Source organism: Gymnodraco acuticeps, unplaced genomic scaffold (assembly GCF_902827175.1).
Source record: "Gymnodraco acuticeps unplaced genomic scaffold, fGymAcu1.1, whole genome shotgun sequence".
Classification (NCBI taxonomy): domain Eukaryota; kingdom Metazoa; phylum Chordata; class Actinopteri; order Perciformes; family Bathydraconidae; genus Gymnodraco; species Gymnodraco acuticeps.
This window is the reverse complement of record NW_022990368.1, coordinates 1,009,179-1,031,554: the sequence shown is the minus strand read 5'-3', so window position 1 is coordinate 1,031,554 and position 22,376 is coordinate 1,009,179. Positions and strand designations below refer to the sequence as shown.

Sequence of the window (22,376 nt, the reverse complement as noted above, 5' to 3'; positions counted from 1 at the left end):
ACATCAAGCTTAAACCCCTCCTCTTCAGACCGACCTCCATCAATCCCTTCCGTCTTCACCACCACCAGTGTTAGACCCCAGGAGGAGGGGGATTTATCGGCTCAGTTTTCCCCTCCCTAATGATACTCCCGCACAACGGGGTCTAACCGCCAAACACCGTTACATTCATCTGTGTATTCTTGGCAATATTTTTTAAATCAAAACAAGTCTCTCCTGATATAACTGTTGATGTCCTTACCTCGGGGACAACTGGATGTCTCCATGTTGATCATGTCTTCGTTATCCATTTATTCTGGGTTTTTCTGTCTGTCCACAAGTAGGACTACTCTTCAATAGCTACCAGATGAAGAAAGTAGGCTGCTAAGCGTTGTTAACAAAGTGTTTGTCTGATTAGAGTCTTCCTCAACGTTTCCAGCAACCTTCCACTCTTGAGTTTTTTTCCAACAGCTGTAGGCCTACAGTATGGAGCTCAATCAGGCCAAACGTTTTGATCATTCAAATACAATTTATTTGAAAGTTCAAGTTTTTATCCTGGACTTAAACAAAAATACAATGAAATTATTTAATAAAAACAAGTATTTCCAACGTTCTTCAGGTTGAATGTTATTTTTGATTCAGTTGAGCAATCCTTTTGAATAAAACATGTTTGTATTCATATTTCACTTTTATACATATTTTTGCAGATTTTTTAGTAGGCCTATTGTGCATAGAAAATGTTGAGTTTTATTTCTCACATCACAATTCGTAAGCCTATTTACACTTTATGGTGTTTGCAAAGCCAGCTGTAAGCACTAAGCAGTCCTTCAAAATACTGGAAGTTCCAGATCACTAAATGTTGTGGAGTGTGCACCCCTCAAAGCAACCCATAAATCAAAACCCCGGTCTTAAAAATGGCAGGTAATCCAATCTACCAATTATTCTTTACAGTGAAATAATTTATTTCAGAACCCATATTTATGTGTAGTATTGGAAGTAAGGAGGCGTGTGGCGCAGTGGGTTAGCGCACTGATCTTCGAATCAGAGGATAGCAAGTTTGAGTCCCACTGCAGTCAGCATGTCGTTGTGTCCCATGTCGACACTTCACCCCAAAAATTGCTCCTGTGGGGATTGCCCACAGTATTGAGTATGTAAGTCGCTTTGGATAAAAGCGTCAAACAAGTAACATATAATGTAATCAGGTATTTTGTAAGTGTAGTTTACTGTTACCAATAAAAGTTCTTTGTTAAAATGTTTCTTAAATAAGACTATAGTAATAGGATCAAAATGTATTGAAATACAAAAAGGTACGGCCCTCAGAATTATTTTATATTAGATTGGATTGTAATTATTGAATTCATGTGTACTATGTACAGTACTTTTACCTTACTTGAGTAAAAGTTGGCATTGTCTACCACTGACTATAGAGAGAAAATGAAAACCTTCAGGACATAGGGATACGCGCATCTTTCCAAAAATAGAATTATATTTAGAAGCATATCACCAACGGAAAAATAAATCAATAGATTTAGTCTAACACCCATACTAAAATGAAAGTTCACAATGGTGTGAACATCTAAACAGCCGTGAAATAAATGTCTCCTACACATTACATATCAAAATTCAGATTTAATGAGGTTTTTGAAAAGCATATTTCACACGCAGCTTAAACAATCCACAATAAATTACATTTCATACATTTAAAGCTTACGCTCACACAACAGATATACAAAAATATACAAAGCCTTGAAGTCATACAGTAAAAAACATCCTCCTTCCTGCGCTGCTGAACTTTGTACTTTTATGCAAAACTAAATACATGCAGGGCGGCGCTGTGACACTCCATTCACACTATACTACAGTTATTTCAGTCAGTTGAACACACGCCATTTTTGCAATATAATATATTTTGCATTACATGGTGCATCAATGACTTTTTTATGAGGCCTAGTGGACGTGTCGCTGTTGTCTTCATACAGGGATAATATGATTTAAGTAATCATAAGACTTTAATTCTGCAACCATTTTTACATATCTTCAAATTCCATTTTTCCCTCCTGCTGGCAATCAGATCTCAATGAACACCCCAAAACTACTTTTGCTGCAAGTCTATGTCTTCAACTAATTAAACTTAAGGAAATTCGAGTGCAGGACGATACAGAGGCTCATTTTAAAGCAATTCCTCCATTGACACAAAGATCAGTAAGTCACACACATTTTCATCACCTAAGTCTTTCGCTACATGAGTGTATTATGTGAAGCTTTTATCTTTTGTGTTTCTGTATGCATGTATGAATGTAATCACAAATTATATTATTATTATTAATATTACACTGTCATCATATATTTGGTTACGTTTGTTCTTTAAAACTATACACATGACCTGTATATCCATATCTTAAGACCATCCCTCCCTCTCACTGTTCTCCAAGACTTCTTTATAAAGCCAGCTCTGTTTGAAATCCTGACTTTTGTCCATCAGCTGAAACAGTCGGAGATACTCCTCTGGATACACATGGCCTGTCAGAATGTCCTCCGACAGGCACATCTCTTCTAACAGCTTGCTCCCACTGTCTGGAGACCAGAGACTAGAGAAACGACCAGGAGAGGGAGACAAAGAGAGTGGAATGAAGGTCAGATGAGGTGTTCAAAGACAGATTATAATAATGCAATAAGAGGAAGACTAAGAGAACAATTTAAAACAGTTGTGCAATGTGTCTCGATAGCTTTGTGTTAGTGAAGTGTGTTGGATCAATGTACATTTGCAACGGAAAAATTAAAACCAGCATACAAGCTGAAGTGGATGGGGGCGTTTCAGTCACAGGCAAAACAAGACGAAGCTTCTGTTTTGAGATTTTGTGGGATATTTCTTCATATTGTATATCGTTTTTGGACTCAGGACAGCAGCTTAACAACCGTCTTTTTCACTAAGTTTGTTTATAATGGGTCAGTTAACAGTTTCAAACGAAGTTTTGTCTGCCATAAGCTCAGTCAGTTCCTGTATATCGGTATCTTAAATTTAAATATATATATATATATATTGACACTTTTCTGTATAAAACTTGCTTACTCGAGCATGTCGATGAGCTTATCCTTCCTCTTTACCAGACACTGTTTGATCATCATCAGCAGAGTTGAAGCATTAGAAGGAGTGAGGCCATTAGAGAACAGATCAGCCCTCGGACGAAGGCGCACCAAGCACAGGTGGTCGTTGGGAAGCTGAGGGGAGAAAGAGGCAGAGGACACAGGGATATGCTATATTAAATGTAAAAATATCAAGCCACTTTACATTGCTGTTGTTGGGTCTGCACATCCTTACCCTAGAGCGAGAGAGATTTTGTTTTGAAGGGTACACAAAGGATTCCCAGGGCTCCTGCGCAGACAGAGAAGCAGAGGTTGACATCAAGAAGACTCCCATCACATTTATGTTGAAAATGCTTGCTAATATGAAAGTGTGAGTAGCATCCCCCCTGGCATTAGCTTCACGAAAGTATTTTTAAAAAGACAAAACACTGTAGCAAATGTTTAACTTGAAAAAACGTTGTTTTCTTCTGTGTAAGTCTCAACCTAACTGTTTTTCATATAATGCATAAACACCATAATGCCTTTCTTTTTTTGCCTTAAACTTTACCTTGTGCAGGAGTTCGATATCACAGGCCATCTGCCAGAGGACAGCGAAGGGTCTGTAGTATAAATTTTGACCTGGACGGGAAATGAGTTTCTGTTGGAGGAATAACTGCATTCAATATTTGACACAAGAATAATAAACGGAACAATATTCAATTTGCCTACCAGACACAAGTCTCCATCAGCTTTAACAAGTAATTATATTTTGGACTGAACACACACAATATTAGACTCTGTGATCAATAGATTGACTGGTCTTTAATACTTGAGGTTAAAATGTTGTAGTTCTTTACCAGGTATTCACTCTCCGAAATGAAGAAGTTGAGCTCTATTCGTCCATATCTGAAGACAGACTGCTGTTCAAACAAAGCGTAAATCATCTTCCACAGCGTGCCACGCATATTACGCATCGGCAGGATACCAAACACCTTCATTGGGATGTCTGGGGAGACACACACATTACAAAAAAAACACACTTCAGGAGGATATTACACTATATAACGCAGTGTTTATTCATTCCAGTGTGTTATTGTGAAAAGCTATAGGGCAAGTACATTGATGCATTGTGATATTTAATCATCAAACATTTATCTATAGTTTGAAAACTGTGAGTTGCTGAAAAATTATCGAAAATATAAAATCGAATATTTGCAGCTGTATAGGCAATGGCAATAGAATAATACGTCCTGTATGAGGGAGGTGGGATTTTTTTACAGTCAGAGAGGTTCAACTTAAGGTGCAAAAACCTAATGTGTATGTGCATGTGTGGGAGATTTAATTTGCCACATAGCAGTGTCTCCTCAGTGTGTTTTTCTCACCATCAGTCCAGTTAGACTCTGATATTCCCAGATCATTGAACAGTTTGTCAGTGAACATAGAAGGGGCTCCATGGGCTCCATTGCCCACAGGGTCTAGTTTAAAGTAGTCACAGTGAACCACTTCCAGCTGACCATCAAGACGGCCTTCCAACTCCTACAACATGAAAACATGTAGGGGATACAACATCATTTGTCAAACTTTTACAAAAAGGGTACAATTATTTGTTTAAGAATTACCATTTGATGATTAAAATGAGTAAAACTAAAACTTGGTTGACTTTCGCTTAGGGATATATGTTGATATAATTCTGTTACCCGTAATTTTGGTAGGAACAACTTATCCCCTTCAAGAGCCACAACTCTCTGAGCTCCAGCGTTTATAAGAGTCTTCGTCAACACCCCAGGACCTAAGAAAGACAGACACCAAAAAAGCCTTTCAATTATTTGTTTTTTCACAGACATTAGTAATATACGGTGCAAAACGTATAAACATGCATATTCTTTCTCTAACACAATCCAAAATTAACTGGGTACTTTGTCAATGCAAAATTAGATCCAAGTTACACACCTGAAGCACAGGAACATTATGCATACATTAACCTATTAAGCCCTGAGCCTGTTTTTCAGGTTTCAGGCTCGAAAATGACATATCCAGAACAAATGACTATATCTTCACTTCTTAAAAGCGGTAAATTAATAATCTTTTTTCTCAAACCAATAGGCGCTTTCACACCGGAGTACTTTTCCCAGGAATAGTTCCTGTGATTTTGCGTTCACACCAAAAGGATCTGGAACTTGTTTTTGCAAACCGTTTCACCCCTTTTTAGTCTCTGCTAGAGAGCACGGACTTTCCTGGGGAGACAAAGGTTCCAATTTCTAATTGGCTGGGCGAATTGCAAACCACACCCCGTAAAACTCTGAAAAGTCTTTGTGAAGCCACCATTTTATTTGCTCAAATTAGCATTATTAGCATTAGCCCAGCGCACCAACGGAGAGAGACTAACTAAGCCAGTTCCCCAACTCCGGGGACTTCCGGCCGCAGTATACGCCGTGAAGTTGTTTGCGGCCTGCCAGTAAACCCGAAGAAGTAGTAGTAGTAGCGTCAGTGGCTCCCTCAGGGACTTATTCCCGTGTAAACGAGATTTACTAGATAGTTCCAGGAAATAAAGGTTCCGGGAACTATTCCTGGGAAAAGTACTTGGTGTGAAAGCGCCTATGGATACACCTGTGAGTTGGATGTAGAAAAGTCAGAATTAATATAGATGTTTTTATTTTAAAGTAAATTCAGATTGAACATAGTAAAACAAATTTAAATTATAGTTTCCGTCCAAAAAAACCACATTACTTATAGAGATGTCCCGATCTGATCACGTGATCGGGGATCGGAGCCGATCACGTGATTTTCAAAAGATCGGAAGGAAAAAAATCGGGGGTCGGGATTTTTTTTTTACACAACATCATGTATGTGTTGCTTCTTTTGGGCTTGTTTTCATAGACCTGGTTGCTTATTTCTCTCAAATCTGGAAACAGAGTGGGCGCAGTGTCTAATAGTAGCAGTAAGCTAACGAGAGGCTACGTTCAGCTGGTGACTCTGGAGTCGGGACAGAGAAAATGTTAGGAGTTTGGAAGTATTATAAAGTTGAAAGCGAAGGAAGTGTAACAGCCAGATGCAATGTTTGCAAGGCGGAGGTTCCACGTGGTGGAAAGAACAGAGCTACGTTCAACACGACCAATCTAATACGCCACCTGAGAAACAAACACCAACAACAACACGACGAGTACACAGCGGCCACTCAGGAAACGGCACTGAAACAACCGACACTTTCAGAGACTTTTAAAAGGAAAGACAAACTGCCCCAGAACAGTGAAAAGGCCAAGAAAATAACAGCCAAGATAGCTGAATTCATCGCGTTAGATGACCAGCCGTTATCTGTTACCTTTTTTTTCTCTTACTGCATTGCATAAAGATCAGATCGGGAAAAATCGGTATCGGCAGATTGTCAAAATCAAATGATCGGGAGCAAAAAAAGGTGATCTGGACATCCCTAATTACTTATAGTGAAAACCACCCTTGAATGATGGGATAGCAGACTAAAAGCTTTAGGAATCCAAACTATAACATATAATAAGTACCCTGTATCAAGATTGATGCAAAACAAGTGATATTTGACCTTTTTAGGGAGATTTAGAAAGAAAAAACCACCTCTGGGGTCATTTGGGTGGATTTGCCATATCTCTGGAACCCATTGGTTGATTTTGGTGATTGACACCTCTTTTGAACCGTTAGAGCCAATAGAATCGAGAGGGAAGTTCCTAAATCCACCTACACGTTAACATTGAGGAGTGAGAGTGATGCGCACGCAGTTTGCCCAAACCGAAAGCTATGTTACGCTCTGAAAACTGAAAACTAGGCTTATTGCCATAAATATGATGATGGATTATCAGTAATCATTTAAAAGGGAAACAGAGACATTGGATTAACCTTCAACATCGCTTATCTGCGTTTTAATGCTCTTGAACACAACTTTTGATCAGAAAACAGCAAAGGTAAGACGTATTTGCCGTTTTGGCTACGTAAAGTGAAGTTGTGTGTTATCTTTGCTGGCTTTCGCTGCCGCGAGTTTTGGTCGCACAGTGATGATACTTATACCATCGGAATCTGTGGAATCTCAGCTTTCATATGCTATCGGGTTTGTGCAGATCTGATGAAGTATACAATATTTCTACCGTGAGTTATGCGCTTAGTGCTAATTCAGAGGCTCGGCGTTAGACTTGTGTTTTGTTTCGGTAAAAATTGTTCATATCGTCAGGTAGCTGAGTTTCTTCCCGTTAGGTGGGTATGACACATTGTTTGTTAAATGTTAAGAAGCCCTCAGACGCTGTTTCTTGCAAGATGTTGCGGGGGCTCCCGGGCTTAACAGGTTAAGAGCCAGTGCATGACATTAAGGATTTTGGGCCTGTGGGCCTAAGCTAATTTACAGATGGCCCTGAGCCCAGTAGAGATTGCCCTGAAAAATGCGTGCGGACGAAATGACGCACGAAGGGTTTGGGGGGCCTCCCCATAGACAATTTAGATTGTTGCAGGTCTTAGATGCTGTCTGGTGCATTCTCTAGACTGAATTATAAGATGAGCCACCACAATATTATATTGTACAATTTCAATTTTATTCTTCATTTCACTTGTTTGTTCTTGTTTGTGTTTGCTCGCTTGCATGCCCTGCATAGCTATATGAAATACTTAAGTTGTTGGTCAAGACACTTTCCATCTGATGAAGGCAAATGCCTTCCCAAATGTAAAAAAGTAGAAAACATTACATTCAGTTATAACTGCCAAAACAAACATTATGTACACTATTATGGCCCCTGTTAAAAATGTTTGTAATGTTATCTACTGTAAATTGGTCGAACGAATGCCTCCTCATCCGGAAGCTGACCGAGCAGCAGTCGAGAGGAGCCGAGCGCATCCGCGAAGCACACAAAATGGCGACGTCAGAGTTCCCGTTAGCCAGCAAATCTAAATCTCTTCGGTCAAAATGTCCAGTCAAAATAATTTCCCTTTAGCGCAATACCGCTTCAGTTGCGCCACTTATGTGACAGACAAGAAGAGTATGTGACAGACAAGAATAGTCAATTCTAATGTCTAACACTTAATGTGGAGAAAGAGATGTCCTGCATGGGTTGATTGTGCGTTGATCTGTTGGTAATGCCTCGGGGTTCCGGTGGGCATGTAAACAAATGCATAATGCTGCGCTATATTTGTGGCCTCACCCGGTGGCATAGCGACACTTATTGTTTAGGTGTCTTTTAATAAGCAGGTAGTCATATCATTAGCTAGAACTAGCTGGATCTGATCGATATGGACATAAACGCGAGTGAAGTCTAATCTGACGGGAGAGAGAGATCAGCTGCTGCTGACGAGTCGACACGCAGCTCTGCATGATCACATGCAGCGGTGAGCGGACAAAACACACACTTCAGGTTAGAATATCACACGTAGCTATTTTAATCACCTCTCAAACTACCTAAACTAGTTATAGATATGTTTAGTTTTACTGTCGGGTCACTCATTACTGGATCCGCAAGCTGCATGATACTGGCACAATAGATTGCCCGATCGGGCAACCAGCAGGTGAGGCTTCATTGCCCGAGCTAAATACTAGATGGCCCCGGGCCATCGTTAATGTCGAGCCCCGAGAGCACTTTGATATAACATGCTGACTTCCATTTTGTTTCCAAATACATACCTGGGTTACATTCGAAGATAACCGTTTTAGCATCCTCAGGTTCTATATGCTGTGCTACCAGCTGAGCCAGGTCTGGGTCCACTATGTAGTGTCTGGCAATTTTAGAGGACTGAGCATGGAGTCTATTCTCCTCGACGTCACCGAGATCCAGGAAGTCATCCAGGTAGACATACCGGGACAGAGGACGACACTTGCCCTGGAGAGAGACCAGATAATGCAGATAGAAAGTGAAAACCGTTGCTACCATGTAAAAATGCTCACAGTATATTGAAAAGTAATGTGTAATGTTTTACTGCTCTCAATTGTATTGATTATTATACGTCACACATAGTGGTTTAAGTAGCCAGGAAAAGTCAATAATTATACACCGTATTATCCTAAACAATCAGTAACAGAGTGCAGAAAACTTCAAAGCAGTATCTATAGGAGTACAACCAAAACATGTAAATTACTGCGTAGCATAGGAACTATATTGATCCCCCATAGGGGAAATGTATTTGTTACAGCAGCTCAACAACAATACAATTAAGGGACAAATCAAGCAAAGCCAAAGAAAAGTGCCTACCTGGAGAGCCACAACAGACAGGTTCCTCTGTGCGAGTGCTGAGGAAGACGTCCTCTCTGCAAGAGGCTGCTGGGAGCTTTGACCAAGGGTATGTCGACCAGGACCCGAAGAGAGAGAGTCCAGGCTGAGGGCCCTTCTATGAAGCACAGGAATCCCAGAGATACACCGGCCAGAATGACCCACAGGGGGAAACACTGCCTTGTGCAAACACAATCTGCTTCTGATGGTCTGGCAGCAGGCCGGGCGCATCATCAGCTCCACCAGTCTAAAAATGTGGATGGACATAGTGGACCTTCAACTACAGAAGAAAGAGACGAGACGGGAGGGAGATGGGGGGCTCCTCAAGAGGTCATTCCCTAGAGTGATTAGAGAAAAAAGGACACGGGATTATAAAATGAATGTCAGACATTGAAATAACACTATTAGAAAAAACATGTGCTAGCATTAAATGGTTAACTAGACTTTTTGCAGAAAAACGGTACATGTAACGTTCGCTAATTATTCTTAACCCAGTATTTGAAAGGGTTAAGAAATTAGAAATCATTTAAAAGTGAAATGATTCAAGCAAGTGTCAATTATTAATAATAAAGTCAATACCGATATTCAAATATACGTGTGTGCCAAAGTAAGTACGTTATCAAATGTTCTCCTTGCACGTTTGGAGGTAACGTTTGGTTTCTTTTTTATCAAACTCACTGGAGAGGTATTCACCTTTTCCACCCTGTAAAATCACAGTGTTTGAGTATATGTACGCCAAAGAAGCACACAATAACATTGCATACACTCTGTTACAACTCCTTAGTTGATTTGTTAGAGGATTCTGAGGATATGTAAGTTGTTAGCGCGCTGGCTAGCGTCACGCTAACGTCACTAACTACTACAATGAGTTTGCATGCGCTATATCTAAACATACCTTATTGAAGAATATCCTCTATATATCCAAATAAAACGACATCAGAGATGTAATGCCTCTTGTGTGTCTGGTTCCTGTTTGGACTCCGTGACATTGAGGCCTCAGTTGTTCTTGTAACTCTCGTGCTCGTGGTGCAGATCCAGGCGCATCTGAATGTCGTCATTGAAAGGCGTCTAGGTAGAGGACCAATCAGAAACGCGAGGAAGTTGTTGCGCTAACGACTTCCTGCTAATGCTAAAATATACCATTACACACTTAACACAAATAGATAAATTAAACTAACTTAGATGGGCTGACTCTCTTTGGAATGAGCCAGTTATTGTTATAAAACATTCACTGACCTATAATACACACGTAACGTGACAAAATGTTTTGATACGTAATTATTTTGATAGTAAAGAAAACCTCACGCAGTTGTTAATGTCTGTTAGCATATTAGCATAATGTTGCTACGGAAGTAGACTCTGGAGCGCTGTCAAAAGTGCACGCAGTCAGCTCTGCTCTGTCAGTCAGTCAGAGAGACTGGTGCAGGTATCATCTCATCTAACTCCTCCACTGTTGCTGCTGTAACCATGGCCCGTGTCGAAACATCATCCAGCAGACCCTACCATCTCATTATCTTCGGAGCCTCCGGATTCACGGGACAGTTCGTGGTGGAGGAGGTGGCCCGGGTCGCATCCGAGGGTCCAAACGGGAACCTGAAGTGGGCGGTGGCCGGCAGGAGCAAGCAGAAGCTGGAGAAAGTTCTGGAGCAGGCGGCCGCAGAACTCAGTACGTACCCCAACAACTCCATTAGTTGTGCGTTTTCTCTGAGGTGGACAAATTACTCTTGTACTGAAGTCAAAGTAGAAGTACCAGAGTGTATGGTTACTCTTTTAAAGTTCTGCAATCAAACTTTTTCTCAAATAAAAGTGGAAAAAAGTATTGACATTAAATTATACTACCAAATTATACTACCAAAAAGAAGTAGCCTACTCATATTTCAGATCGAACAATTTCAGAATCATTTATATCATATGTTTTGATTATAATTATTGATGCATTAATTTGTGTTTATCAAAGCTGGTAAAGGTGCAGCTAGTTTTTTACTTTGAATACTGCAGGGTAGCTTGTGAATTTTACTCCAGGTGACTAAAGTCTGATTTAGTGTTTTTTATATTTCACATCATTAATCTAAATCTGCAAAGTAACTAAAGGTATTGAATAAATGTAGTGGAGTGAAAGTGCACGCTTTACCTCTGAACTGTAGTGCACTAGAAGTACAAAGTAGCAAAACATTTAAATACTCAAGGAGAGTACAAATCCCTCAACATTGTACTTAAGTAGAGTACTTGACCAAATGTACTTAGTTACTTATTTTGATCAGATTGTCTCTAGAACCAACAGTTCTGCCACGGGATAGTTTCTTTCAGTGAATATTTCCACCATCAGAAGGATGGATAATGTAGTTAGAGCTGTGCCTCTAATCAGGTTTTACAGAGTATTTACAAAGGCATACGGAAATCACTTAACTCTCAGTTCAACTCAGGATCACTAATCTATCCAAGTTGAGCTTGCTGATAGTGATTCGTTTAACATTACTTTGACCTTAAACTCTAACTTAACTCCAAAGTATAAGCGAGGAGGCAACTTGACAAAAAGAAATCATACCATTATTGAAATTGTATCCACCAAAAACTAATTTTTGAGCTCTTACTTTTTTCCCCTTTGAACAAAGTTAATAAAGATAAGGCATGGTTCAACTCTCACCTTAAATAACTCAACCAACAACTTAAACAATTTATCCTTACTGCTGATGGTGAAAAAGACAAACAAGATTACTAACAAGGAGTAAGAGTTGTAAAAAATGCTCAACACAATTTGCACAAACTGCCAAACTACAGCAACAATACATTGGAATGCTATTCCCTGCACTAATAGTATCTGTAAGATTTTTTATTATTTTAAAATAATAAAACCATCAAACTTTAAGTCAATATATTTGCTGATGATCAGCCTTAAATGAATTGATAGATTAATGTGTTTGATGACAAATATTTGAAAAAAAGAAAATTCCATTTACAATTACACACAAAAAAAGGAAAATTCTCAATTAAAAAAAAAAACGTTTTAATATTTATATTTACTGAATACCGGTAAACACTAATTGTGTGGGCCAGTCATTTTTTAGGATGTATATGCAACACTCTAAATCTGGATAATAAATTCCATGACTGGATCAAGAGCAGGGAGCTTTTCTGCTGTCATGATAGTAATGTGATTTTCCAGAGGATTAGGCAAGGCAAGGCAAGGCAAGGATTAGATATTCTGTTGTGTCCTCGGGGAGCGAACAACAGCTGATGGAACAAACCTGCTCACTGTACAATCCTCAGCCATGGCAGCACACACTGTCATTCAGGAAACACTGCAAGCAGTTTGTCCGTTTTAAACACAAATGTGCCTTTCTCCAACAAGCCCCAAAAAGTTAGTTATTTCACAGGATGCACAATGTTTGTTAAAGGCGGAATATGTGTCAAAATACCAATCTGAACAAAGTATTGTTGCAGCATACAAATCTAATTTTGCACTCTATAAAATCTTTGTTTAGTTTAGATTCTTGTATGATCATTTTTCAATGATAGTCAGGTAAAAATCATGATTTCTGAACAAACTCAATTTCCTTTCTCAGTCAAAATTATCGCAGTTAAATATGTTTATCCAAATCAATCCGCTCTTAACATTTTATGTGCTTCTAGTAGCCTATTTTCTCTTGTTCTTTCTCGCATACTCATTTCCCACAGCTGTACAGTATTTCCATATTCACACCTGGTAATCATGAATATTAGTAATTATGTTAACTATAAAGACGTTTGATGTTTGAGACTGTAACGCAAACATTTGTATTCTGTGTGTGCTTGCAGGTAAGCCTGAGCTGAGGTCAGTGGACGTCATTGTGGCAGATGTGGGAGAAGCAGGCTCTCTTGCAGCCATGTGCAAACAGGCTGTGATTGTTCTCAACTGTGTAGGGCCTGTAAGTAGCTGCCTATCATTCTCTTTTTTTTTAAATTACACATTTCTTTATCCATCTCATGACAAACTATTTTTCCTCACATCATCTCACAAATATAGCATGTTGGCATCTCCCTTTGGCACCAGTGCAGTTCAACATATCCCCGTTTTCTCTCTCTCATTAATACACACAGAGCAGCCTTTATTTACACAATGAAGCCAACTGACTTGCAGCACACAATATGTCGTATTGTATTTGAGTCAGGATGGAAAGCATCCAGCACTGCTTTGCGTTCTGTGTGAAATCAAGGTTCTTGTTTCAATTCAAATTCTTCCACTGCAGTTTCTCTACTGTTGTACACAGCAGCTGGCAACTTGGTTTAAATGGAGACAAATATTTGAAGTTAAAAAAAATACACCCTCTTATTTCTCTTATCAGTTCAGTGTTTCTATCTCGTCTTTTAAGTGAGTATACATTTAATAAATCTGGTAAAGGCCATTGAGAGTGGGGTGCTGCCAGTATTCTTGTGACCCCACGTTTCACATACTAGCCCAAGAAGAAGAAACAAGGAGTGTTACAAAGGTGGAATGTACTTCGCTCTGCGGGTTGGTTATCCAAAATCAACAAAATAAGGTTGACTATTTAAGACTACAAACAGAATAACAACTCGTAATAATCAGACAGATCATATGACTCACATGTATTTTTAAACATGAATATATATATAAAACAAAAGAAACCTCAATGTTCAAGTTTAACAGGATTCCCCTTGGAGCTAGGTTCTGCAGCTGCAATGCTTTGTGGGGAAATCCAGTGGATCATTTTTTATTATTAATCAGATATTTTATTAAAATGTTTGCAAACATTAATTTAAAACACAAAGTGTAATACACAAAGATGACACGGTGCATCTATCATCAAACATACTTGCATACAGACAGACATACCAACTGTGCTCAGAAGGTGAGGAAGGTTAATAAATGCAAATGAGCCAAATCAAATATCAGAAGAGAAGAGAATGATATGGTTGCATTCATGGACGGACTATATTAGAAGAGGTGTTGAGAAAATGAAGGGTATTTACTTTAACGCGTGTCATCACCTCCTCCACCCAGCGATTACGGGACGTTGCCAGCTGGGGATCATGTCTTGTTGCTGCATCGGCAACAAGAGGGAGTGAGTCAATATCTGGGGGGGTATGTTAGAATGCTAGGTATGGTGGAAAAATGAATTGTTAATTATAAATAAATGGTTTCTGACATGTTTTGCAACCAAAGGGGCCTCATACAACCTTCACATTTGTCCGAACGTGTGTGGAGGTTAGGCAGTAATGATAAGTAAAAATACCTTGAGATGTGATATGCAAGGGAATATCTGGTTTCAACTGTTTATTTTGAAGTGGTTACTGCAGACATCTTAGATTTAAACTTGAAACATTGTTGGTAAAGTCAAACTCTATATTCAGATTTGTGCTGAATAAACATATAATTGAAGAAATAATTGAAGGCTTATAAAGTTGTATTATTTATACAGAAGCTGTCAAAAGCTCTGTATTTGTGAGGAGTACCAAATTAGGCCCTAGGTTTAGACGGAGGCTTGGCCTGTTATTTTACTGGCTAACATTCAAAAAGTTGAACCCTTTTTTAGCCCAAAGCAAAGTAGTAACACAAACAATTGGCCGGGGAATCAGACCTCCACCAAATAAGAACAATAAGGTTTTGCATTATTTAAATATATGTGTCTCTGTCTGTGTATAGTACAGGTTTTTTGGTGAGCAAATGGTGAAGGCCTGTGTGGAGAATGGAGCCCACCACATTGACATCAGTGGAGAGCCTCAGGTATGTCTATGGTGCTGTTTTTCTTTACTATAATGTTGTGCACATCACTTATCACTTAAACTTGTAACTGTTACAGGGAAGTAATTTGTATTTTATTAACCTTTTTTATTTCCCTTCCTGAGACCTTAATCTTCTGAATACTAAAATGATATGTGCCCTAAATGTATTAATGCATGTGAAATTAAAGTAAAAAGAACATACCTGCATGTTTTCTGATCTGACTCTGCAGCTGTTCTAATGTTCAGACGTGCTGCGTTTCATGCTGCATCCTGTTAGACAAGATAATCACTCACTTGGCCGCATGACAGCAGTTTGTCCAGGCTGTTAGATGGAGGTCTGATGCACTTAAAACAGTCAAACCATCTGACCCTAAATTCCCAGCAGAAATCATTTATATACAAAATATTTGAGCAACTAATTTAGGTCATGCTGCTGCTAAATCCAGAATTGCTTGTGAGAAGGAACTAGGGCTTGGAACAGCAAGCTAGTCAAAATCTCTGCTTTATGAAATGTAGAACCAACTGTAGACCAATAGGACAGATGTCTGGCTTTTTTTTTTTTTTTAAACCTCAGCTATACATTTTTTAAATTTGTCAGACTAAATCAATTGGATTATGTTTTTTTCTAGATAAAGGTTGTGGTAATGCATATTAAGATCTGCCCAGTTTTCAAAGGGATATTTTCGGGTCTCTCTTTTTTAACCTTCATTTTAAACTTCTGTATTTAAAAATCATAGGTTTAAAAAAACAAAAACACAGTCCCCATTCTGACAGCCTAACTTTGATTCTGTTGTGTATTGATTCATTACATTACATTACATTGCATTTAGCTGACGCTTTTGTCCAAAGCGACTTACAATAAGTACATTCGACCAGAATTAGATTACATGTTAGACGCTTTTATCCAAAGCGACTTACTCAATAACTCAATAACTCAATACTCCTTTCCTATTCCTATTTCCTATTCCTTTAAAAGCTACACAAAACACCCCAACACCTTCACCATCATTTTGTGCTAATTGTTAAGAGGTGGGGAAAAAACTGTCTAATCTAAATCATAGTAACATTTCCATTAATTTTTTTAACTGGCACACAGAAAGCACTTGTTTGTGTCTTTACTATGTTTCTGTCTGGCTGTATGCAGTTCTTGGAGGGCATGCAGTTGAACTACGACAGCCAGGCAGCTGAACAAGGTGTGTACGTCATAGGGAGCTGCGGATTCGACTCCATTCCTGCCGACATGGGAGTCCTCTTCACCAGGGACCAGTTCAAGGGTAGGCTCACAAACACATTGATGCAAAATGACACCCGCTTCACTCCACTCGCCCTCTTTCTGTTGCTATTTTTTATCATATCTAAATCATGTGTATGTGTGTTCTTCCACAGGCACCCTGACTGCAGTGGAGAGCTTCCTGACTTTCGGCGCAGGAGAAGATGTATGTAACTTACAAGTCCAAACTATGGACCATCTTGTTGTTGTTCCTTGATCATCCACTTTCCTCTTTTTTGAACCCTTCTTCATTCTGTTGTCTTTTATGTTTTCCCCTTTCTTCCACCGCTTCTTCCTCCACATTGTCTCTCCACCATCCTCTCTCAGGGAGGATGTCTCCATGACGGCACGTGGCAGTCAGCTGTCCATAGTTTTTCTGAGGGCCATGAGCTCCAGACTCTCAGGAGGAAGTTCAATCACAAACCCCTCCCCACTGTTGGCTCCAAGATTAAACGCAGGTACATAGTAGAGTAGAAATTTCCTTCAGACATAAAAATAACGCTTCCTTTCCGTTTTCTCAATGGCACTTAAACAGTTGGTTTCTCTAACTTGCTTAAGAATTTAAGGAAACTCTGTCCAACTGGCAAATGTCATACAGTTACTGTTACTGATAAACTTTGGACCATATTTTTGCACAGGAACAATGGCTGTGTTTTCTGTCCCTTATCTGTTACATTTAGCTCATGTTGGGTAATATGAACAGGCAACATGACCACAGCAAAGTGAACAAACTCTATGCCTCGCTGTGACAAAGTTCCCTTCAGAATAACCTTTCACCTGGTCAGATAGCACGGCTGATAGCAGTCTATCATTAAAACGATATTTGCACCAGCAGTGCAATATGTTTGTTTAAGCAGCGATATCAAGTGGCATAACTTCAGTAGAACCTGGTGATTAATAAAACCAATATTGATATTTAAGAGTTAAAGAATCTAAAATAAATATATCAGGCAATTTTATTTTCCTAATAGTTGTATGGGAAAAATAAATATGTTCTATTTATTTTTGTTCATTCAGGAGGAAATATTACAGTGGGAAAAACTGCCTGTATAAATAATTAATTGAAAAAGATAGCTGTCATTACCATTTATTATACTTTGTACTGTAGTTTGCCCAACACAGTTGTTGATAATGTTGAGTGTATTTCTTTGTGTGAATTTGCAGGGGGAACTTGTTCTTCAGTAATGAGGTCCAGCAGTACTCTGTGCCCTTCCTGGGCTCCGACCCCTCCGTTGTGAAGAGAACTCAGCGCTTCCTGCTGGAGGAACATCACGACAAGCCGGTCAGTCTTTCACTTCGGTTTCCTTTAATCAAACTTTCTTTGTGTGGATCTTCCTCTAATTGTTCACTATTAAAATACATTTTTAATACAGTGTTAAGAAGAAAAATAACACCTACTGTATTGTATAATTTCAGTTTAAGTTAATTACCTTGTACTCTCACATATTTCGTTTTCATTTTTTATCGTGGACATTTTAGAAGGGAGGGGGTTAAAGTTTGATGAAAAAACCATTGTAACAAAAACAGTTATGTTTTAAAAACTGGTTTTGTTCCTGGCTTTTTTTCATTATGGAAAAGTTGGGATAGGGACAAATATGCAGCTGTTTTGTTCCAAATCTTTCTTTTTTTTGTTGTCTTGACATTTCTTGTTTTTAGCTTAAGATGGGGCCAACATGAGAACAGTGTTTATATTCAGGGGTGCACATAACTTTTTTGCCCTGGTTCTCAAAGGAGCACCTGGAGATGTTGCTTGGTGCTCATCCTTAAAATGAAATAAACCGTAACTTTTGAGGGGGTCTTGACTTTATTTGCCAGACACACGGCACTGAACACACGTGAGGTGAACACAGAACACACATGCAGAGGTGAACACAACACAAGACAACATTAGCACGACCAGTAATCCTACAAGCTGTCATCACTACCCTCCTGACTGTTCTCCTCACTGTCTTCCTCTCTGTCAGACATGGTAGCTGATGATGTAGGCCTACTACTTTCTCTCTGGTTGAGTCTGTGATTAGCTGCTTGCATCCACAAGTCAACAGCTGGTTTTGGGTCGAAAGTCTCTGTTGTCATCTTAGACAAGTGGATGTAATCAAATAAGTATGTGAACATAACCAATAGCCTACCATAGCCAATAACAAATTAATGTAACTTATTTTATTTGTGTTGTTCATTCATATCTTATTTTACCTTAACATTTATTTATTTATGCATTTTTTTTAAATCTCGTTTTAAAGGATATTTTTGGTTACTGTCCTATAGTAGCCTGTACATTGGAATGATTTAAAACCTGTTTATCCCAATAATTACAAAGGAGTGCCTTGGAAATATGTGTTTACATAAATTGTGACCAAACCGTTTGAATTTAGACTAAGAGTCCTTTACCTCACTGAGCTGTAGTTAACTTATCAGCCTCTCAGTCTGACTGGAGAGGACTCTCCCTCCACATTATTGTAGAAACATCTTCTTCTTCTTATTTCCGTTAGAGCAGCTAGCATGGCACCAGATTATTATAATAATAACAACAGCGCTGGTACCACCCTCCCTCTCTCCCTCGCTCACTCGCATTTTGTCTGTGAGCTGCGGGCGCCAGATAAGCCAACATCCCCCATTTTCATCACTTACAGCGCCCATCGTACAGGGCAAATGAAAGGTGGAACCGGGGTGAAAAGGGTGTTACATTGACTTAATTGTGAATATTGTTACATCAAGGCCGAAAATTAGGATGAGGCCCAACGGTCAAAATGTTTTTTTCCCTCCCAGAACTGCCAGCGCAGCACCTCCCCAGATCTGGCGCCCTAGGCGAACATCTAGCCAGTGCTACGGGCCGGCCCTGAGTTCATATCATGGTTCATATGCAACTCGCAAATATCTTTCTCTCTCTCCTCTATTTTCTCTTTTCTCTTCTCTCTCTCCCTCTCTCAATGTTGGTACGCAAATGCGCTTTGTTTCAAATGACCCGGTGCTCTTTTTTTGGCGGAGGTGCACCTGCGCACCAGTTATGTGCAGCCCTGTTTATATTACTGCCCCTGCCATGTTTGTCCAGCATCCAATGATCTGTTACTGTTATTCTCAGGTTCAGTATGGAGCGTATGTGGGAATCGGAGGAATTGGCAACGTTTTCAAGTTGCTGTTTGGGGGCCTGCTATTCTGGCTCTTTGTCAAGTTCAGTTTTGGACGCAAACTGCTCCTCAAGGTAAACAAACATTGCACATCACATAAGCCAATTTAACTGGGATATGTTTAGGTGCTTATGTGCATGTGTTTTATTTGCCCACCCTCTCAGCACCCAGAGTTCTTCTCCTTTGGAGTCTTCTCCATGGACGGACCGACTAGAAAGCAGGTAAACAAAAATAAAGTTAAAACACTGAGTTAATGCTCTGCTGCGGTTCATCTCATGCATATGCAAATACATCCATTTAGTTTAGATAGTAAAGGATGCTTGATTTTCTGATATATATTTTCTGTGTGTATTAGATGAAGGATTCAACCTTCCAGTTTGAATTCTTTGGAGAGGGCTACACGGAGGGGCAGGATCCCTCCCAGGGAGAACCCAACGGCAAGATCCGCACTCTGGTGAAGGGGCCAGGTAACTCAAAATCCTAGTTTTGTACTTGATGCAACAAAGAGAACTATTTGAATCCCTTCATGAATGCACAAATAAAACCTGTAATCCGAACCTCAGTCATGTTTTCTTGCACTCATCATTTTTTAGGCAAACTATTTCATTTCTGGTATGTTCCAACCCTCATTGGTGTGTCTAAAGGTTTTGTATTTGTCTTTCTGTTATTACTCAGAGTGTGCATATGTGGCCACGCCCATCGTCATGGTGCAGTCGGCCCTCACAATGCTCAACGAACCCACAGCCCTGCCCAAGAAGTGAGTTATAACAACATACTGCCTGACAAGGGAGTGACTTTTCACCCAAATACAGATTCAGCACACACAATTTGAATCTAAGGGTCTCTTTGCACAATTGATATGCTCGTTCCAAGTTATTCTCTAGTTTTTTGTTACATTTTGGATATACATATGCAGGACTAATATTTTGCAGGTCCTGTCCATTTGACCATATTTGTTATGTTATATTTAATCCATCTAGACAGTGACACATGGCAAAGTATTGTGTTAAATATTTTAATTGGAGTAGGCATAAAACTGAATATGCGCGACTGTTATATAAAATAACAACATAAGAGTTTTTCTAGAAGGTGATCTTACATACAGGAGCTTACACAGTTTTTAAAAAAATCCTAAATGATGCTTCAAACAAAGCTTTTTCATTTCTATGTTTTACGGTTTAGTGTGAATATCGCTTGAGGAATGAAACTCATTTGATATCCTTCATTTCCAGGGGAGGGGTCTACACTCCAGCAGCTCTTTTTGCAAAAACCACCCTGACGGACCGCCTCCACAAACACGGGATCGAGTTTACTGTCCTCTAAAGTTTGTCCCCTCCCTGATGCCATACTCCAGGTTTTTGTCAGCACTTACTAATACTTACAATATACTAATAATAAATGGAACGCTTCCTACTTTTATAAGAGGGCTATTTAATCGCGATAGCTTTATGGAGTGCACTTTCAGATTAAGCTCAAACAGCATTTTTGATTGCATTTTCTGCATTTATAATTTCTTTATTTAATCAGATACTTGCTGGTGTCTCTTTGGCTTGAATGTACTATTGACCCTCTGCTTGAAAGACAAAAGGTGCAGCAGCCAAGCACAACAATTATTCAACAATGCACAACAGCTGCGTGTGAACAGGTTTAACACGGCTATGCTCTAACATGATTATTGTCCATGAAGTTTGTTCAGGTTCGCTGTGTGTCATTTCAATTCATCTTTTTACCTAATTGGACAAAACATGTTTACTACTAGTCTTGCTCTACTACTGTACACTGTCAGGTGATACAAGTGAAAACATTTAGATTGCCTATTTATCATACCAAAGATCAGTTAGTGAAATATTGTACTGACAAATATGAAATTATGATCCAACAATGTTTACATCAAATTGTTAAAATTCTAATAATGGTGTGTCCACATCTTCTGCATAATAACAGAATCTCCTAAAGGATGCAGCTTTTATGATATTTACCTACTTATACGTGGCAACAAATCTCACATTCTCTCAACTGTTTCATCAAAGAGGAACGTTGCCAATTGTCATTACCCACAGAGTAGTGTAAAGCTATCTACTGTGTGTATGTGTGTGTCGGTGTGTGTGCATGTGTGTCCTTGCCTTTCCTGGCCTGTTAGCCTGATTGCTTTGTTTTTGACAGTTAATAGTTTGATAATGGCTAAATCATCATACTTTTTCAATCTTTCTACAGTTTGTTTGTATCTGAATGCTGCAATGGTTCACCATTACGAACTTGTGTTTGAGCCTTGACATAAAATGCATCCAGGCAGTTTGTGCACGAGACGGCACTGTTTACTCCAATGGACTGAAAGTATCCTGTCTGATGTTTTGTTAACATGTTTGTGGGGGGGGGTTTTATCCACAAAACTTTCAGTACTTATTTTTCCATTTTTGATTATGATTAGGTTTTGTTTGGTTGTGCTGCGCTTTGTTTCGGCCTCACAAATAAAATCATCTCTGCAAAAAAAAAAGTGCCTGTCTTTCTTGCAAAGATCTTTGGATACATACTTTATGAGCATAATGCATTTCCTGTCTACAGGAAGAGGTTCTCGTGATTGGTGGTTTACATGCAAATACCTTTTTTCAAAAAACAAAGAGTATTATAGAATTTTAAAGTTACAAGTTGGGACAATCTCTGAAGAAACACTCAATAAGTTGATATTGGTACATTTCCATTATCAAGAATGTTGTGCCTAATTGATTTGGCTCGCTATCACGCTGACCAAGTGAGAAATAGGTTGAGAAAAAATTAGTTCTGTGAGAAAGATGTTACTGACACAATGTCATTTTATCTAGTTTAAGACCTTATGATTCATTATTACCTTATTTAAAAATGAGTCGTATTTGTTTCTTAACAAAATGTCCCGTGTTTAAATAATCAAAGTCAACTTTATTGTCAATCTTCCAGTTTGTGTGTACAGACAGAGATCGAAATACCGTTTCCCACAATCTCAAATATAAAAACTAATGTATATAAAAAATATGTGTG

The 22,376-nt window shown here is 39.0% G+C and overlaps 2 protein-coding genes across 2 annotated transcripts; one reads left to right on the top strand and one right to left on the bottom strand.

Moving 5' to 3' along the window:
• Window positions 1–1,585: 1,585 nt before the first annotated feature.
• On the bottom strand, window positions 1,586–10,387 carry tfb2m (transcription factor B2, mitochondrial). The gene is made up of 10 exons (XM_034224305.1): window positions 10,144–10,387; window positions 9,231–9,586; window positions 8,666–8,861; window positions 4,737–4,828; window positions 4,422–4,575; window positions 3,897–4,045; window positions 3,608–3,697; window positions 3,296–3,349; window positions 3,047–3,195; window positions 1,586–2,564 (listed from the first exon to the last, which is right to left on the bottom strand). The coding sequence occupies exons 2-10, from the start codon at window positions 9,513–9,515 to the stop codon at window positions 2,375–2,377; spliced, it is 1,359 nt and encodes a 452-aa protein (XP_034080196.1). The 5' UTR covers window positions 9,516–9,586; window positions 10,144–10,387; the 3' UTR covers window positions 1,586–2,374.
• A 55-nt stretch (window positions 10,388–10,442) lies between these two features.
• LOC117551413 (saccharopine dehydrogenase-like oxidoreductase) lies at window positions 10,443–21,858 on the top strand. The gene is made up of 12 exons (XM_034224306.1): window positions 10,443–10,914; window positions 13,044–13,153; window positions 14,890–14,970; window positions 16,114–16,243; window positions 16,356–16,405; window positions 16,567–16,697; window positions 17,404–17,521; window positions 19,319–19,438; window positions 19,529–19,585; window positions 19,720–19,831; window positions 20,040–20,121; window positions 20,597–21,858. Exons 1-12 carry the CDS (start codon window positions 10,716–10,718, stop codon window positions 20,685–20,687), a joined length of 1,281 nt encoding a protein of 426 aa, XP_034080197.1. The 5' UTR covers window positions 10,443–10,715; the 3' UTR covers window positions 20,688–21,858.
• Window positions 21,859–22,376: the final 518 nt, after the last annotated feature.

Coding starts and splice junctions, on each gene's coding strand:
- LOC117551413 (XM_034224306.1), top strand. CDS start 10,716: ATGGCCCGTGTCGAAACATCATCCAGCAGACCCTACCATCTCATTATC. Junction 16,406..16,566: donor CTTTCGGCGCAGGAGAAGAT/GTATGTAACTTA, acceptor ATCCTCTCTCAG/GGAGGATGTCTCCATGACGG. Junction 19,832..20,039: donor CACTCTGGTGAAGGGGCCAG/GTAACTCAAAAT, acceptor GTTATTACTCAG/AGTGTGCATATGTGGCCACG.
- tfb2m (XM_034224305.1), bottom strand. CDS start 9,515: ATGTCCATCCACATTTTTAGACTGGTGGAGCTGATGATGCGCCCGGCC. Junction 4,829..8,665: donor TATCTTCGAATGTAACCCAG/GTATGTATTTGG, acceptor TGTCTTTCTTAG/GTCCTGGGGTGTTGACGAAG. Junction 4,576..4,736: donor TGTTCCTACCAAAATTACGG/GTAACAGAATTA, acceptor TTCATGTTGTAG/GAGTTGGAAGGCCGTCTTGA.